Here is a 19,230-nt window from a genome sequence, read left to right as displayed (position 1 = left end):
GTAGCCTTCTGCTGCGTGGGCCCCTGACCCCACAAAGTACCGCTTCCCGGAGTAGCACCATGGGAGTAAACGCGCTGAACATTGCCTTGTGCGCCCTGGGGAGTTTGCAGCGGCTCCAGAGCCTGAGCTTTTGCCTGCGCCCCCCCCCCCCGATCCTGTGGGGCTTCTTGGCCAATGATTTACGAGCCACTCATGCAGGGGGAGCTTTGGAGACGGGAGAAAAGGCCCCGGAGAGAAAGAGAGAGAGGATGAATGAATGAATGAATGAATGAACGAAGGAGCGTGCATGTGCGTGCTTGCTGGCTTGCGCGCAAAGGAGACTGTGCAGAGCAGCCTCCGTCTTGCTCCTTCTTCCGGGCTCAAACGAGGGTCCTGACGTCTCCAGGCTGTTGGGGAGCGGCACACCCACAGACCCAGGAGGCGGGGGGTGCAGAGAAAGAAACATCCAGGAGGGAGCGACCCCCAACAGCAGCAGCAGCAGAAACGTCCCGAGCCGCCCGCAGTGTGCGTTTTGCGTCGCTAGTTTGCAACGACGGGGGTTGACCATTGCAGTTGCGCCCCCTCTCCAATGCCGGAGGAGCGCTGGCCTTTTCTTGCTTTGCCTTTTTTTATTGGATTGCAAACCGACGCTTGGGGGGGGGGGAGACTCTGCTGGGGAGGGGGGTGTTGCTTCCCGTTCGCTCCGCTTTCCCTCCTCTCTTCCTTCTTCCTCCTCCTCCTTGCAAGGTCCCGGCTGCAAGAGCCGCGGCAAAAGAAGACCCTGACGTGAAGGGGACATTGAGGGGAGGGGAGGGGGGGAGAAGCAGGCACCGATCTTCCCTCCCCAACTCCGCCACAAGACAACTTCGAGGTAAGAAAGAGAGAATCCGGGATCCTGCAAATCCAAATGCGTAAATAGCCCCAACCGCCACAGTTGGCTTGGACAAGGCTTGGTTTGCTTTCCTGAGGAGTGCTCCCTCCCGCCCCCCCTCCTTCCACCCACCCCACCCCAGACCCCATTTATAAAGTAGGGGAGAGAAATTTGGGAGAGGTTGGAAAAGGACAATGTCAAGGAAAACCCGTGTGGGAAGGCCAGGGCCCTCAGTTGGGGAGGAGAGGGGTACAGAGGTATTCATGAAGGGATCCTTTGCCTCTTATAGATGTTTATTTTGGAAAGAGGATTTTGGCAGGTATGGGGCTGGGAGAAAAGCTATACCTGCTGAAATTCCCCCACTCTTAAAGGTACAGGAGTCCATTTCCTCCCTCCTGATTGAGCCACCCAAGACTGAGTCTGGCTAGATCAAGTAGGGAGACTTTTCAACTGACACGGAATAGATTTGGAGTAGGAACACTGGGCTGGCTCTGCCGGCTCCTGCCAACCTCTTTCTCTTTTTATCCTGGCTTCCCCCTGGAGCTGTGAAGTGGGGTCCTGCTGTTTCTTGGTTCTTCAGACTCCCAGGGAGGCAAAGAGAGGGGGGGGGATACAAAATTGTTGCAACAACTTCAGCTTTTGTTGGTGATACTTCTCTGACTGCCTGAGTTCCGTAGGATCCCAGCAGAGGCTGGTGATAAGTTGATGGCAAGAGAAAAACAACAACCCAAACCCTGCTGCCACCGCCTTTCCAGATGGGCAATGGCAGTACCAGATATCAAGGCGAAAATTTGGGGTCTGTAGAGGTCTGGGATGAGCGGGTAAACATTGCAAAAGAACCTGGCTTGCAGGAATGGAAAGACGGTTGTGGATGGGATAGTCAATTCTGGCAAAGTCATCTTTGTTTTGCTTTGTGAAATGGAAACACGGGAAAATGGGCTTCAGGGAGGAGGGGGTGCAATGTTTTGGAATCTACAGTGGGATTGTATGCTTTTCCACTTGTTCCATGCTGGAGATCCTCAATATTAAAAACAACAACAATAACACAGAATTAAGGTGACCATGTTTTAATATCTGTGTGGGCAGGAGAGTCATTCTTGTGCTGAAACTGTGTCTATCTGTGGAAGGATTATTCCCAGGGTGTGAGGGAGTCAGGAACCAAATCATAACATTCTGTGGTTTTATTATGGTGTTTTTTTACTATCATAATTTGCCCTGCTTCCCCCCCCCCCCCACACATATAGATCACTTACCTAATACAGGGGGTTAGTTGCATAACACAATAACAACAGGTATTAATTTAAAGTGTTCTGTAAGGCATTAAGCATTCTTTGAACTTGTGCAGAGAGAAAGCACTAGGGAGGGAGGAATGCTGTGTGGATATACAATGCATCCTTCCTGGAATGTGTGTGTTCAGTCGTGTAAGAGGCGGTGTGTTTGACAACATGGCAATCGAGCCAGCACAACCTTCTTTTTTTCCCTGTGTAGGAAGCCAGGTTTATATAGAGTTTTTATCACCGTTCCTATATCAGAGGAGAGACATAAACCTCACAACTTCCTTGGCATTCACCTATGTTTTTTTGTGATGGATGCTTAATGGGAGAGATGAGGAAGCTTGCTTTTCTTCCTCTTTTCTCCTGCTGCGGAGAATGCAGACTTGCAGTAAACTGTTTGCTGATGAATAAGCCTCTAGCAAATTGCCTTGCTTTTTGCTTCCAGGCTGCAGGGCATTGTCCTCACCTCACCACCACCCGGAGCTCCCCATTGGCTTGAGGAGAGTGAATAAAAATCACATTAAGGAGGCGCCTTGCCAGCAAAGTATCTCATACCTGCCCCATGGGGTGGGGATTTGCAGAGAAGCTGAAAGCACAAGCTGGTGGCCCTGGCATTGTGTTCCATTGTGTGTCACACAAGGCTGGCTGGAAGCAAAACTCAACCCTCTATCCTCCACCCTCCTCGCTTTGTAAGAGAATGGGACAGGTTGGATTGGAGTGAGCCTGCATGGGGCTCTCTACCTCCTAAGTGCTTTCTTCTCTTCTTCTCTCCCGATTCAGAAAGCAAATGGGCAGGGGCATTGTTTGGCAACATGTGAAGCCACGGAGTGGTCAGGTCTAAGAACTGGCTTGCAGCCTGGTCTTTTGTATGTTTACTCTAAGTCTTAATGCTTATTTTAATGGGGCTTCTTCCTAAGTAAATATACCCAGGCTGTTTCGATCACGTTTGGGAGAACAGCCAAGAGTCTTGTGGGATCTTAAAGGCAGTGTTAGAAACTCAGATATATAAGCTAATCACCAAATGGTACCTCAAACCTAGGTTACACTTGCCACAACAGAATGTCTAGGCACCATTTTTTCCTCAATGAGTTTTATTATTATTATCTTTCATTTCATTTCTGTACTGCTTTATATTTTAAAGGGGGGAGCTCTCAAAACGTTTTACAACACATTAAAACATCAAATAAAACAATCCAGGATAAAATAAATTCAGCCTTTGAGGGAAATATTTCAAAGTAACATTTTGCTTTCCCCATATTTATTTACCTGCTTAATTTATGTAGCTTCCCCCTAGCAAAACTTCAGGTTTATTGCGGCATACGTTTTCTGTGTAGGGCTTGTTTTGTGAAATGCTTTGGCTGTTGTATCCTTATTCTTGGATACAGTATATGTGTGTGTGTTTGTAAATAGTATGGCCAAGAGGCTATGGCATAAAAGGGAGTCTCTAGGAACAGGAGCAACCCTACCCAAGCACAACTAAGCTTCACTCAGAGTAGACCAGTTGGAGTTAATGGACCTAACAGAGTCATGTTGATTAATGCCACTGGGTAAAACTTGGTTGAATGCCACCCACTCACTGTTTAAACTCCTGTTGTTTTGGCTATTTAATTTATTTATTCTTCCATTTATATCCTACCTTTCCTCCCAGGTAGCTTAAGTTGGCTTACATGGTTCTTTCCCCGCCACCCTTCATATTACCCTTGTAACAACCTTGTGAGGTAGGTTAGGCTGAGAGTGGGTAGTGATTGGCCCAAGGTCATCCAATAAGCTTCATGGCTCGAGTGTGGGATTTGAGCTCGTCTCGTCCGACACTCTAACTGGTTCTGTGCCGTGTGTATTGCTAACTGAGGAGAACGCTCCATGTATCTGGCAGAGCGGACTGTCGTCAACAAAGGCTTATGTTGCAATAACATCTTTTGGCTGCAATCCTAAACACAGGGGCTGGAGAGGAGGCCCCATTGAGCACAATGGGGGTTACTTCTGCTCAGACATGCCTGAGTTTGCACTGTCCATCTCTAGGGTGCTACAATACCAATTTTATTTTGGTTCCACAGACTAACATAATCTGAATTTTGGAGATAAGGATTGATGCCACATAGGGACGGCCCTACTATTGGTCGGAGTGGAGCAGCCACCTCAGGCAGCAGATGCTGGGAAGCAAGGAGAAGCAGTGAAATGTTGGTGATATTGCTGTTGTGGTTGACCCTCTGCCCCTTAAAGCTAACCAGCTTCCTTCACTTGTCATGTAATATGCTATCCCATCACTTGCACTGAAGTAAGATTCAGTTGCCAGGCCCCATCTCTGCTGTAAATTTAAAGCATTATTATAAAACTTTAAACAGTCATGGCTTCCCCCAAAGAATCCTGGGAACTATAGAGTGTTAAGCGAGCTGAGAGCTGTGAGGAGCCCCCTATTCTTTTCACAACTCCTAAAGTTCCCTGGAAAGAAAGGTTGACCATCCAACACTGTTCAACCAGCATGGCATAGCGGTTAATGCATCAGACTGGGACCTGGGAGACCAGGGTTCGAATCCCCGCTCAACCATGAAACTTACTGGGCGACCTTGAGCCAGTCACTCACTGCCTCTGAGCCCTGTTGTTGTTGTGTTGTTTAGTCATGTCCGACTCTTCGTGACCCCATGGACCAGAGCACGCCAGGCACTCCTGTCTTCCACTGCCTCCTGCAGTTTGGTCGAACTCATGCTGGTAGCTTTGAGAACACTGTCCAAGCATCTCGTCCTCTGTCGTCCCCTTCTCCTTGTGCCCTCCATCTTTCCCAACATCAGGATCTTTTCCAGGGAGTCTTCCCTTCTCATGAGGCGGCCAAAGTATTGGAGCCTCAGCTTCACAATCTGTCCATCCAGTGAGCACTCAGGGCTGATTTCCTTCAGAATGGATAGGTTTGATCTTCTGCCCCTGAGCCTAGCTTACCTCAAATGTTTGTTGTGGGGGGTTGAATGAGGAGGGGGGAAATCATTGACGCCACTTTGAGCTCCTTGGAGAAAATGGTGGGGTATGAATTGGATATATAAATAAAGTGTAGCTCTGTGAGGGGAATAGAGGCTCTCCTAACAACTGTCAACACCCTTATCAGACTACAGTTCCCATGATTCTTTGGGGGAAGACACAGGTGTTTAAATCGGTATGATACTGCTTTAAATGTATAGGGCAGCTTGTGCCTCGGGCTGGTTGGCTTCTGCATGTGGGATTGGAAGGGGGCTCTTCTACGACTCATGCTACATGAAAGTCAGTTCTTAGGATTTCTACCATTTGATTCCGTATTGCTGTGTTGTGAGCTGCTTTGGGCATCCTTGTATGGCAAAAGTTCCCCTACAAGGTGCAATATTGATAATAGCCTTAGTAACAGTATGTCAAAAATGGAGCTAAATGATCTGAAACCCAAGTATGGTTTTCTTGGTTTTAAGACCACTGGTCTCAAATGCCAGGTTCTGAAGAGTTGCAGCAATTCTCAAAGAATGATGGGTGAATATTGTGCAATAGCAAAAAAAACCCCCCTGAAGATCAAAGTAAGAGTGAAATTTTTAACTGGAGATACTACTCTTGTATCACAGTATTAGCTCTGCTTGTTTGAAGGTGATTGCATTATTGCTGTCCACACACCTCTGTAGTGAAGCGCTGGAATTTTGCATTGAAAAAGTAATGTATGTCATGCATATTGGCTAAGGTTTCCTTAATATTGCCTAGTCCTGCAGGGTGTTTTGGGGGGGGGTTGTTTTTTCCCCCAAGATAATCTTGCATTGCTTTTCTTTTTTGAAGAGAAAATAATCTCATTGCCTCAGAGAAGGTAGTCTTGGAAAGGTAAAATGGAATGATTAATGCCACGGTCTGATCTCCCAACAGCTGAAATGCTGGGCTAAGGCTTTTTCCACCTTCACACAAGGAGTATGAAGTGTAGACCACCTGCTTTCGTAGAGGTCATGAAAGGATTGATCAGTAGTGAGTCCGTAGCTCATCCTAAAGACCAACCCCAGTAGACTCTGGCAAGTTGTCAGGTGGTGTTCTTGTGTGTGCGTTTTCACAGCAGTGCGATTGCTTTGTTCCAGTTGGGAAAATTGAATCTGAGGAAGACTGATCTCTCTTCAAAGACAAAGCATTTCCTTTATTCTTAATTGAACAGTCACAAGGCATTTCGTTTTGAAGGTGGCATGGAGCAGATAAGAGTAATTCTGCAAGCTGTTGAGCTCACACAGGACTCTTCGGCAGGTAGACTAGGTAAAGGTAAAAGGACCCCTGACCATTAGGTCCAGTCGTGACCGACTCTGGGGTTGTGGCGCTCTTCTCACTTTATTGGCCGAGGGAGCCGGCATACAGCTTCCGGGTCATGTGGCCAGCATGACTAAGCCGCTTCTGGCGAACCAGAGCAGCGCACAGAAACGCCGTTTACCTTCCCGCCGGAGCAGTACCTATTGATCTACTTGCACTTTGACGTGCTTTCGAACTGCTAGGTTGGCAGGAGCAGGGACCAAGCAACGGGAGCTCACCCAGTTGCAGGGATTTGAACCATCGACCTTCTGATCGGCAAGCCCTAGGCTCTGTGGTTTAACCCACAGCGCCACCCGCGTCCCTATCAGGTAGACTAGGAAGGCATTTAAATGCCCAGCTGTTGAAAAACGCCCAAGTTAATTGCAATGCGGGAAATGCAAAGGTAACACACATATTATCTTTGGAGATCAGATCAGCACTTGAGCTTCCCCTGATGCTTTTTTCTATAGTCTATTGCTTGACTCACTTGCTTGAGATTTGGGAAAGGGCCATTGCTGAAGTGGTAGAACATCTGCTTTGGATGCAGAAAGTTCCAGGCTCAATCCCTGGCAGGCCCATGTAAGGCAGAGGACAGAGAAGTCCCAGAAGCCTGTAAATTTATTTGGCAGGGAAGGTGGGCAGCATTCATGCCTTGGTAGTAGCAGGGGCAGAGCTGGGTTCTCTGGCACCCAGAGTGGCACACATGCCGTGCGTCCGGAGGTGGGGCGATCCGCCCACAGGCCAATCATCGTGGCTGCGTGATCCTCCGTGGGGGCCGATCTTGGCGTGACACCGCGATTCACTCCTACAGATAGCCAGGGGAAGGTGGAGAGCTGGAGCTGCGCTGCTCGCTGGGCTTGGGGGGGGTCATAGGCGGGGGGGGCCTGCACCGAATGTCACCTCCCTTCAGGATGACACCCGGGGTGCCCCGCACCCCTTTTCCTACACCCATGAGTAGTAGAGCACATACTTCTCAACCTCAGGCCCCAGTCAAAGGATTCATACTACAGTGGTACCTCGGGTTACATATGCTTCAGGTTACAGACACTTCAGGTTACCGACTCCGCTAACCCAGAAATATTACCTCGGGTTCAGAACTTTGCTTCAGGATGAGAACAGAAATCGTGCTCAGGTGGCGTGGCGGCAGCAGCGGGAGGCCCCATTAGCTAAAGTGGTACCTCAGGTTAAGAACAGCTTCAGGTTAAGAACGGACCTCCAGAACGAATTAAGTTCTTAACCCGAGGTACCACTGTATAGAGCAGGGGTAGGCAACCTAAGGCCTGTGGGCCGGATGCGGCCCAGTTGCCTTCTAAATCCGGCCTGTGGATGGTCCAAGAATCAGCGTGTTTTTACATGAGTAGAATGTGTCCTTTAAAAAAAATAAATGTTTATTAGCATTTTCCACACAACAACAACACGAAAAATAACAATACACAACACACAAAAACCAACATTCGAAAAACTAAAAAAGCAACAACTGAAGAAACCAAAACAAATCCATATCTTACAAGTTAATAATATAAACACTATAAAAACAACAACAAAGCATAGACTTCCACCAATCCCACAGCACCTCCTTTATCTCTCATTGTGTCTTCCTGTTTTCCTTATCATCTCTATCCTAACATCTAGATAGAAATCCCTCTTTCTTATCCTTTCACTTCACAGGGTTATTCCAGACTCAGCCAGATTTCTGTCCTTGAACCTTGACTTTTGAGGTATTCATTTAGGCACTCCCATTCTTTTTTTACTTCACCTTTTGGTTTTTGTCTTATTATGTCCGTCAATTTGGCTAATTCTAAGTATTCTGAAAGCTTACATAACCACTTAGAATGTGTCCTTTTATTTAAAATTCATCTCTGGGTTATTTGTGGGGTATAGGAATTCGTTCATTTTTTCCCTTCAAAATATAGTCCGGCCCACCACATTGTCTGAGGGACAGTGGACCGGCCCACGGCTGAAAAAGGTTGCTGACCCCTGCTATAGAGTATCCTGTAAGAATGACACCACCATTCTTTTCCTTGGTGTGTTTGTTTTCCGGCTTACCTGCTTTGCTCTGAGATCCACCTTCCCTGAATTCTGCTTTCAGCTAGAATCCCCACAAGTAATTTTGGAATTGGGCCATTTAGAGATCGGCAAAGCAGAGGGAATGAATCGCTGAAAGAAATGGACGAAGGCGGGACACAGGCTGCATAAAAATGTGCAGGCGCTAATTTATATGGATAGATGCAAATATGAAAAATAATCACTACAGTTCGAATAGAGATGCAAGAGTTTGCCTGCTCAGTTTGCTGTTCAGGTATTAACTGTTGATGGGCAACTTCAAGGCCCTTCCTCTCCTCTCTTATGGTCCTTTAATCTGTCAACCAGACAGGACTTCAGATAGAAGACTCCTTCAAATACAGGACTGCCCTCTGTAGAGTAGGATGCATGGCCCTTACCGAAAAAAGGCTGCAGGTATTGATGCCTTTCTTCTGCTCGTGTCATTTCCCCCTCGCTCCCCATGGGCATTGATAAAACGCTGGGGAAAGTCATCCTAAGGTGATGTACGGTCAAGATTCCTTTGATGCAGTTTTACTGAGACATACGTACACTGCAAGCATGTTAGTAAAGCATATCTTGAAAAACATCTTGATGCAATCATTTTTTTAAAAAAAGTTTTTATTTACACTTTCCAAGTTGGTGCATTTCATTAGTTTTACAATCAAATTAGCATTTCAAAGTGTGACTTCCTTCCCTCTCTTTCTGCAGTTCCTTAAATTTACTTTTTAACATCTTCTGCAGATCCAAATTCAGTGCTTTTTTCCCCTGGGGGAATGCAGGGGTACGCATACCCCTAAACATTTTGTGAAACTAAGTTTGGCCTCATTGAGGGGAGTATTTCAATCTGAGTAGGAAAATGAGAGTACTCCTAAACTTTTTTTTAATAGAAAAAAGCACTGTCCAAATTCATTTAATTTGCTCATTTAATTATCTACTTTAAAATATATATTCTTACGAAACTGCAGGTTATTACAATAATCCTGCTAATGTTTTTATCTGTTTGCAATTTATCTGTAAATATTCAATAAACCATTTCCATTCTTTTATAAAAAGTTTGTTATCTTGATTTCTCATTCTTCCAGTAAGTTTCGCCATTTCTGCATATTCCACGAGATTTTGTATCCATTCTTCCTTTACTGGGACTTCTGCTTCTTTCCACTTTGGGGCAAGTAGCATTCTTGCTGCTGCAGTAGCATATGTAAATAAATTTCTATACAGTTTAGGTAGTTCTGTCCCTATACAGTGGTACCTCGGGTTACATACGCTTCAGGTTACATAGGCTTCAGGTTACAGACTCCGCTAACCCAGAAATAGTACCTCGGGTTAAGAACTTTGCTTCAGGATGAGAACAGAAATCGTGCTCCGGCGGCGCGGCGGCAGCGGGAGGCCCCATTAGCTAAAGTGGTGCTTCAGGTTAAGAACAGTTTCAGGTTAAGAATGGACTTCCAGAACGAATTAAGTTCTTAACCCGAGGTACCACTGTAATTCTCAAAATTTTGGGAATTGATGCAATCCTATTGCCAGATTGCTGACTGGGGTAAGGTATTCTGAGGACATAACACCAATCCTGGCATGGCTGTAATGGCTACCAGTTATATTTTGGACTACAGTGGTACCTCTGGTTGCGAACGGGATCCATTCCGGATCCCCGTTCACAACTTGAGCAGAACGCAACCCGCATCTGTGTGTGTGCGGGTCGCGATTCGCAGCTTCTGCGCATGCGTGTGACGTCATTTTGAGTGTCTGCGCATGCACAAGCGGCGAAACCCCGGAAGTAACCCTTTCCAGTACTTCCAGGTCGCCGCGGGACGCAACCTGAAAAGATTTAACCCGAACCGTCTTTAACCCGAGGTATGACTATAATTCAGAGTGCTGGTTTTGACCTATAAAGCCTTCTGCAGCTCAGGGCCTCTGTGTTTCCTCACACATGAACCAATTTGGACTTGGTATTTAGGGTTGGGTGATACAATATACCTATGTATCATGATGTCTGGAATAAGGATGGAGCTGACCGGCCTATAGAGTGAGATGAGCGCACAACCCTAGAGTCTGTCAAGACTGGCCCGTACGGGCAGGGGTACCTTTACCTTTACCTTTTATGTAGAGGCATTGACTGGCTTTGCGGTGTCCCCCTCATCGTGATTATTGCCTGCTCTAGTGATTCCCTGCACCCAGCATGAGGTTAGCTGGGGCTGCAAGGAATGAGAGATGCATTGACCGGCTTCAAGGTTCTCACCACAGCCTGTTAACTAGTCATGGCTTCCCCCAAGGAATTATGGGAACTTCGTTAAGGGTGCTGAGATGTATTAGAGGGGCATCCTCTTTTCTTCTTCCAGAGATGGGGGGTTGAATGTTATACCGCTCTGGGAATTGTAGCTCTGTGAGGGGAGCAGAGGTCTCTGTATTGTGAACACTGACTGTCAACAATTCTGCAGGGTCCTCTCCCAGTGTTAAGTTGTGGGTGAACATATCAGACAACACAGCGATTCTTCAAACAGCTCTTGTTTATTCACAGGCCAGAACAGAACTGAACTGAAGGGTTCAGCCAGCCTGCTTATATAGAGCTCCAGTACAACGTAACTGTAACAATTTTCTAAAACTATCCAATCACTGAACGTCACTTTCGATCCCTTATTTGCATAACTATCTACAGTATCCCCTTGCTGGCCCAGGGTGAGAACTTCAGTACATAACACCCAGACCCACCTGGAAATGTTGGGGATTGAACCTGCGCCAAAGCAGGTTCTCTTCCACTGAGCTATGTCCCTTCCCTACTACTAATCAGAGGCATTAACTCTATGATTGTATGTAATTGTGGTTATTTATGCTTTTAAATTTGCTATATTGTTGTTTATTGGATGTTGTGAGCCACTCAGGGCCCATACAAACACAAATATGAATTAACAAAAGAATTCCCAGGGTTTGCTACAGTGTGACTGAGAAATACAGTGGTACCTTGGTTCTCAAACCTAATCCATTCTGGAAGTCCGTTCCAAAAGCAAAGCATTCCAAAACTAAGGCGCGCTTTCCCGTAGAAAGTAATGCAGAATGGATTAATCCATTGCAGACTTTTGAAAACAACCCCTAAAAGAGCAATTTAACATGAATTTTATTATCTAACGAGACCATTGACCCATAAAAGGAAAGCAGTAAACAGTGTACTGCAGTCACACAATCACTCAATCAATCAGTAGCTGAATTGGGTTCTACACAGTCACAAAAAAGAGCCACAAAAACTCAAAACAAATAACAAAAACAGCTTAACACTCAAAACGGAAATGTGGCACTCAAATTGGAAGTGTAACACTCAAAACAGAGCATGTTCAGCTTCCGGGAAAAAGTTCACAAACCGGAACACACACTTCCGTGTTTGCAGTGTTTGGGTTCCAAGTTGTTTGAGTACCAAGGCGTTTGAGAACCAAGGTACCACTGTACTGAGATAGATGACATGGTATAGCTTCTTGTGTTCTTAGTGTACATCATTTTAAAAGAAAAAGATCAACCCACAGAACACTTAATGACATGAATAAAAGAAAGTGTGTGGGTGAGTTATGGTTGATCATATTATTATTATTTTAAAAGTTGCTGTTTTGCTTTAGAGATTTTAGGTGGCTTACGAAACACAGCTTACTTTGTTTCTCTTTCGTGTTGTGTGTCCATTTAGAACTGGAATAACGCGACTGGGATAAGCGGCAAAGCCTGATCTCCACCAGCCATGGAAACCAGTCAGGACTCTTCTCTGTTCCTTGTGAACATTTTGGAGGAGCTGGATACCAAACAAAACTCTGTCTCCTACCAGGATCTCTGCAAATCGCTATGTGCTAGGTTTGATCTGTCCCAGTTGGCCAAGCTGCGGAGTGTGCTTTTCTACACTGCTTGCCTAGACCCTAATTTCCCCGCCACCTTGTTCAAGGACAAAATGAGGTGCAGCGTGAACAACCAGCAGTCGAAGAAGATCATGGTTGCGGCAGACATTGTGACGATATTCAACCTCATACAGATGAACGGCGGCGTGGCCAAGGAGAAGCTTCCTGTTTCGCGGGGAAAGATGGGGAAGAAAGAGTCTCTGGAGTCCTGCCGATCGGACACAGAAGTGTGCAATATGGTGGACTGCGTGCTCAACTGCGAGCTGAGGGATGGAGAATTTAACAGGGGGTATTCAAACAGGAGGTCGTCCAAATGCAGGAAAGGGGATTGCAAGGACTGCCCGCAGTTCGTACCTGCTTCCGAGCCCAACTTTCTGCTTGGGGTCAATAAGGAGATGAAAGGGCGAGCGGCTTCCCTCGACCGACTGCAGGCCTTGGTGTCCTACACCATTGCCAGCTCTCCCCCCTGCGAAATGCAGAGCACATATTTCCCCATGAACCTCGAAACCGAGTCTATATCTGACCAGGACTCCTTGCCCATCAGCGCGAGCATCAAGGAGGCGTTCATTTCGAACGACGAGCCGTTTGTGATGCAGTCGTGCGTGCAGAAGCGGAACATCTTCAAGGAGGACTTCCACAACCTCATAACCATTTCGCCCAGCTTAATGTCGCCCACTCGCAAAGCAGAGGAAGAGCTCGTCGAACCTCCGGGCAGGAAAGAGACCTCCAAGCAGGCATTTTTCAACCACAGTTTTGAGATGCCCTACAGCAGTCAATACTTGAACCCGATTTATTCTCCTGTGCCTGATAAAAGGAGAGTCAAGCATGAAAGCTTAGACGATCTCCAGGCTTCTACTTACTTTGGCCCGACGACCGTTCTCGGACCGCAAGAAACCAAACGGTGGCTGGGGAAGCCAAGCAAACAAACTCCATGGCCGGTCAAAAGCTGGAGTTTGAACACCGAAGAAGTACCTGATTTTGAAAGGTCCTTTTTCAACAGGAAACAGTCCGAAGAGAATCCACTGTACCAGGGTTCAAACAGCCAGCCTTCCAATTTCCCAGCCACAGAGAGGCGCCAGCCTTATCTCAACCCCAAGGATCAGCAGTCAATGATGCAGTCTGGCTACGCCATGAAACCGAACGGGCATAAACCCAAAGACATCCCCTCCATCTTGGAAGTGGAGAAACACGAGCCCATGAAAAAGTTTAAAGACAAGAGTATTAACTGCACCTCCATCCAGCTTCTGAGCATTGACAAAACGAACAGTGTTGGGACACAGACAGACCAACAGGGGCTGGAACACAAGAAGTGCAAAGAGATGGTCCACCCCAATCAGAATAAGTACGGAGAGAGACATTCTCTTAAGCAGTCCGATGACGACTCTGAAATTGTCAGCGACGACATCAGCGATATCTTCCGGTTTCTGGATGACATGAGCATCTGTGGGTCTACCGGGGTGATGCAGTCGTCGTGTTACAACAGCACCGGCTCGCTTTCTCAGATACACAAATCGGACTGCGAAAGCTCCCCTGAACACCACTTAGCTAAAATCTCCAACGGCAATGCCGGCAACAAGCTGGAAAAAGTCTCGCGCCTGGAGATCAGCGGCACAGACGACGAGCTGAAAACCAGCGTCTGCAAACTGGTTCTAAGGATTGGGGAAATCGAAAAGAAACTGGAGTCTCTCTCCAGTGTCAGGGATGAAATTTCCCAAGTCCTGGGGAAGCTGAACAAGTTGGATCAAAAGATTCAGCAGCCAGAGAAAGTGAGTGTCCAACTGGATCTCAATTCCTTGACCAGTGAGGTTCAGTCTGAAGAAAGTACCTCGCCCAGGATCTTTTCGTGCCATAATTCTTCGCACGGAGGCAAACTGGAGAATAATCCGGACTGGTGTTGTTCGGATGCCAGTGGCAGCAATAGCGAAAGCCTCCGGGTCAAAGCCTTAAAAAAAAGCTTGTTCACCAGGAGGTCTTCGAGGTCCCTGACAGAGGAAAACAGTGCCACAGAATCCAAGATAGCTAGTATATCTAACTCCCCTAGAGACTGGCGAGCTATCACATATACAAACCAAGCTGGAATTACGGAGGAAGATATGAAAGACAGGGGTGGAGGCGAGAACAAAGACTGGCACAGAAAATCCAAAGAGGTAATTTTTCAATTTCTGCTCAGTGAATTATATTTTTAACTTGACTGCATGAAAAGGATCTGGTGTAATTCTTGAAAGGCTCCGAGGATTACAACATCTGCCTACTACTACACTACTGTTAGAATTGTTTTAATGAATTTCCATCTGTTTTCTTAACCCACTTGTTTTTTTCTTCCCCACGGCAATATCCAGAATACATAAAGAGCTGCAGTCTAAAAAACACACTGATTGTATAATTTGGGATTGTCCCAAAAAAACACCAGCCGCCCCAAAATGCAGATTTTTTAAAATTTACATGGTATACTTAGAATCATAGAATTGGAAAAGGACCCCATGGATCATCTAGTCCAATCCCCTGCAGTGCAGGAATATGCACCCATACGGGGTTCAAAATCGCCACCTTGGCCAACTGAGCTAACCTGAAAGCAAATAGACTTGTATAGTCCATTTGACAGTTCAGTTTGCATGTTAATTCTTTACAGATAGGACTCACCTATTGGTGAGAAATCCCTTTAAGAAGTGTATACTCACATGTGCTCTCCCTCTGTTTAGATATCTTTGTATTCTGACATCATTATTATTATTATTATTATTATTATTATTATTATTATTATTATTATCTGATGTTAGTCTATAATTATAGGGCCACACTCGTGGCCTTATGTTAAGGGTAAATTGGCTGAATTAAATCCCACCATTATAATGAGAAGTCAGGTTTCCAGGGGGTAGTTAGAAAATGGTTCATCAGATTGATTTGAAACTGGGCAGCGTAGGAGAGGCATTTTTCAGGATGGTTCAAGCCAAATTTGGGGTAGAAGGGGTAAGAAATGGCTTATTCTGAAGATGTTTTAAAAAACCTAAACAAAATACCAGCTTCTTGATGGGTACCTTATGTTTTTATTTCTTAGAGTTTGCTCAGGTGATTTTTCCAGAAATATTTCTCCATTTGTACTGCATCTTTTCTGTTAGGTCAAAGGGAATGTCTAGAGTGTGCTTTTGTCTAATAGTAGTGCAATACGTTTGTAGATTGGGTTAAAAATAAATAAATCAAAAGGGCATTTTTGTGGCCAATGTTGGTCAATGGGATTTCATAAGGTTGTTCCTTGCACATGCTCAGTACGAACTTGTTGTGAGAGAAGGCTAGGTGGAGGAAAGCTGGATGGAGTGAGAATGTCTGTCAGACAGGTCAGTTGGAACATGCCAACACGGATATATGAAGGACAGAAAAGAACTGTGAGAGGGAAATGAAAGATTGTTGTTATTTTTAATTATAGAGCCACAACGGTTAGGGGTATGTGTGTTGACTGAATCGTGTTCCTCCATTTATGATGAGAAATTGAAGGGCGGTAGTAGGTTCTATGACTTACAGTTTGAACATGTCTCAGCGGAATGATATGAAACTCAGCAGCATAGGAGAGAAAGCCTTGAGGGCAGTCCTTGATGAATTTGAGGTGGACAGGATAAGAAATGGCTTTTTTTGGATGAATTCAGCATTTGTTGAGAGACTTCAGCTTGTTGACAAGTTCTGTGCATTGTTCTTTCATAGATTTTGCTGGGGTGGTTTTTCAGGGAAAAATTATGTTTGCAGTGTGTGATTTCAGGAAACTAGGGATGGTTTAAAGATTAAGAGAGTCTGTAATATGTGCTTGTCGCATTGTGTAACACGTTTGTAGTTTGTGGGCATTTTAAAGAAGATCTTTCTTCTTGGTTGAGCGGTACAGAACTTTATGCGTATATAAATAACTTATACAAATAACTTTCTTCTTGTTTTTAAACAGGCTTTAAAGTCTTTCTCGTTCACAAGGCTTTTATGAATGATTAAAGCCTTGCTTGCTCCTGTGTATACTAATATGCTTATGGGTTTTCTTTTAGTTATTTATCCTGTTTTGAATTGTAGAAGTTTTGTTTGCTTAGTTATGTCAGGTGCCTTGAGAATCTTTTTATTTTATTTCGAGAAATCCAAAGAAGAATGTTTCAATTTGTATATTATTTCAGAAGGTGTAAAATTGGTAAGGTAAAGGGACCCCTGACCATTAGATCCAGTCGTGACTCTGGGGTTGCGGCGCTCATCTCGCTTCATTGGCTGAGGGAGCCGGCGTACAGCTTCTGGGTCATGTGGCCAGCATGACTAAGCCGCTTCTGGCAAACCAGAGCAGCGCACGGAAACGCCGTTTACCTTCCCGCCGGAGCGGTATCTATTTATCTACTTGCACTTTGACGTGCTTTCAAACTGCTAGGTGGGCAGGAGCTGGGACCGAGCAACGGGAGCTCACCCCATCACGGGGATTTGAACCGCCAACCTTCCGATTGGCAAGCCCTAGGCTCTGTGGTTTAACCCACAGCGCCACCTGTGTCCCCGCAAAAATGGTAGATTCATATTAAAATGTGAACGGAGCCAAATTTCTTACCCTGTGCCTAGTCACTTTCAGAGTCACTTCCCTCCTTCCACACATAGGAGGCAGAGTTTTAGGGAAGAGATGGAGGGAATCAACCCTCCCTAGCCAGCCAACTGACTCACCTGTGTGGAGTTTCATGAGCTCTTCTGCACGAAATTCCTGGTTGACTAGGGGTGCATTCAGAAATGGGGAATAGTGCATGGGACACGGGTGGCGCTGTGGTCTAAACCACTGAGCCTCTTGGGCTTGCCGATCAGAAGGTCGGCAGTTTGAATCGCCGTGTGACGGAGTGAGCTCCTGTTGCTCTGTCGCAGCTCCTGCCAACCTAGCAGTTCAAAAGCATGCCAGTGCAAGTAGATAAATAGGTACCGCTGCGGCGGGAAGGTAAACAGTGTTTCCATGCACTCTGGCTTCTGTCACAGTGTTCTTTTGCACCAGAAGTGGTTTAGTCATGCTGGCCACATGACCCAGAAAGCTGCCTGTGGACAAACATCAGCTCCCTCAGCCTGAAAAGTGAGATGAGCACCGCAACCCCATAGTCGTCTTTGACTGGACTTAACCATCCAGGGGTCCTTGGCCTTTTCACCTTTAGTGCATTAGTTTTCCTGATTATAACAGTAGTGCTACTTACCCGTTCTCTAATGTTCCTTTCACACTGCAGTACCTGTTGTGTTATGGAACTGTAGCTTATTGACCCATAAACCAGCATGTTGCATTGACTTTCATTCACACCACTAGGCATGGTGTGACACAACCAACATCATTGGACAACGTTTCTGCAGAAGCTACGTGTGTGCTTCTGTTCCTCCATGATAATGGCAGGAAAGAACTATATGCTGGTGTACTGCCCCAAATTTTGCCACTTTACTCCCACAATTTTTCCAGGTTAAGGGCTGCAAATGGTCCCGCCCCCCCCCAATCAAATAACACAGAAATGAGCACTAAACAGGTACTGCATTCCATTAGTTTTCCCATAAGTGGCTTCTACATTGTGTATAATGCAGAAATAAACAGCAAGGGAAACATTGGGGAAATGGAATAAACCAATAAATTAAAGTATAGCTTTGTTGTACTTCTGTTAGATCAAGGTCCTGAGTGATGGATGTGTATGTATATTTTGATGAACTGAATTGGTGGGGAAGTGTGTGTGTGTGTATGAAAATAGTAGTATTTAGCTTATTTTTTAGTAGTAGTATTTAGGGCTGAGCGATATCTGGTTTTCAACAGCAGCTAAACATGATGATGATGATGATGATGATGATAATTATTATGATTTATACCCCGCTCTCCCCAGCCAAGGCCTGGCTCAGGGCGGCTAACAAGCAGTAATGAAAACAAGTTGAATGAATACAACTTAAAAACAAGATTAAAATACAACATTAAAATATTGAAACAGTAAAATATAAAAATGTTAAAATGCAGCCTCATCACAGGAGGAGAAAGGAAAAAGAAAGTGATATAGTAATGTAGCAGAATGTCTGAATGGTTTTTCCTGCATCGTGATTTTTGCACAGCACAGAACACACACACATTGTGATTCACAATAAAAGATTATGAAACCAATATCACAATATGGACTTCAAACCAGTCTTGAATGATATATTCATATATCACCCAGCCCTAGGTGTAATACATATAATCACAATTTTATGGATGATATATAATATGACTTGCGCTGTACCTGTGATGTTCTGTTATGTAATTGCCATTTGTTGTTTGCAAGCTGCTTTCGGATTTGTTTGAATGGAAAGCGGCATAGAAACACATTGAATGAAATTAAAAATGAATCGAATAAACAGCCATGTGGGTGCAGCCAAGGCAACTGAGCTGTTGAGCGTAAAACTCCTTTCTTTCTTTCTCTGAACTCCTTGTGTGACTCAATGCAGGCAGATAGGCAATATGAAACCCCACACGCCCCAAGGCACTCCAAGCAACCCAAAGATGGCTTCTTGATTGAGCAAGTCTTCAGCCCCCACCCTTACCCGGCGTCGCTCAAGTCGCACATGAAGACCAACCCCCTCTACACGGACATGCGGCTGATGGAACTGGCGGAAGTGAAGCGGGCTCAGCCGTCGTGGACCATTGAGGAATATACGAGGAACTCGGGCGAGAAAGGAAAGTTGGCCGCTCTGGATCTACAAGTGAGTCACGTTGGTTTCCACCGTGGGTGGCCTGTGCCAAAGTGGAACCTACCCAAAAGAAGGGGAAACCTGAATGTTGAAGGGTATAGAGATTCATATTGTCAGTAAGTATGTCAGACCCTCTAAGTGTCCCTGTTTTCCAAGGACAGTCCCAGATTTACAGAAGCCGTCCTGGTTTCTGATGTGATCCCGGAATGTCCCGCTTTTTCTTAAGACGTCCCTATTTTCACCGGAGAAATGTTGGAGGGTG

At 45.5% G+C, this 19,230-nt stretch overlaps 1 protein-coding gene across 1 annotated transcript in view; it reads left to right on the top strand.

Annotated features, from left to right (window-relative positions):
• The first annotated feature begins 239 nt into the window (after positions 1 to 239).
• MINAR1 (membrane integral NOTCH2 associated receptor 1) overlaps positions 240 to 19,230 on the top strand; it is a 29,339-nt gene continuing 10,348 nt past the window's right edge. Inside the window, exons 1-3 of the mRNA XM_053364027.1 lie at positions 240 to 850; positions 12,095 to 14,443; positions 18,726 to 18,980. Coding sequence (XP_053220002.1) covers positions 12,146 to 14,443; positions 18,726 to 18,980 — 2,553 coding nt within the window. The 5' untranslated portion in view covers positions 240 to 850; positions 12,095 to 12,145. The remainder of the gene's footprint in view (positions 851 to 12,094; positions 14,444 to 18,725; positions 18,981 to 19,230) is intronic.

Source organism: Podarcis raffonei, chromosome 14 (assembly GCF_027172205.1).
Source record: "Podarcis raffonei isolate rPodRaf1 chromosome 14, rPodRaf1.pri, whole genome shotgun sequence".
NCBI classification, from domain to species: Eukaryota; Metazoa; Chordata; class Lepidosauria; order Squamata; family Lacertidae; genus Podarcis; species Podarcis raffonei.
This window is presented reverse-complemented; position numbering and strand designations above follow the sequence as displayed.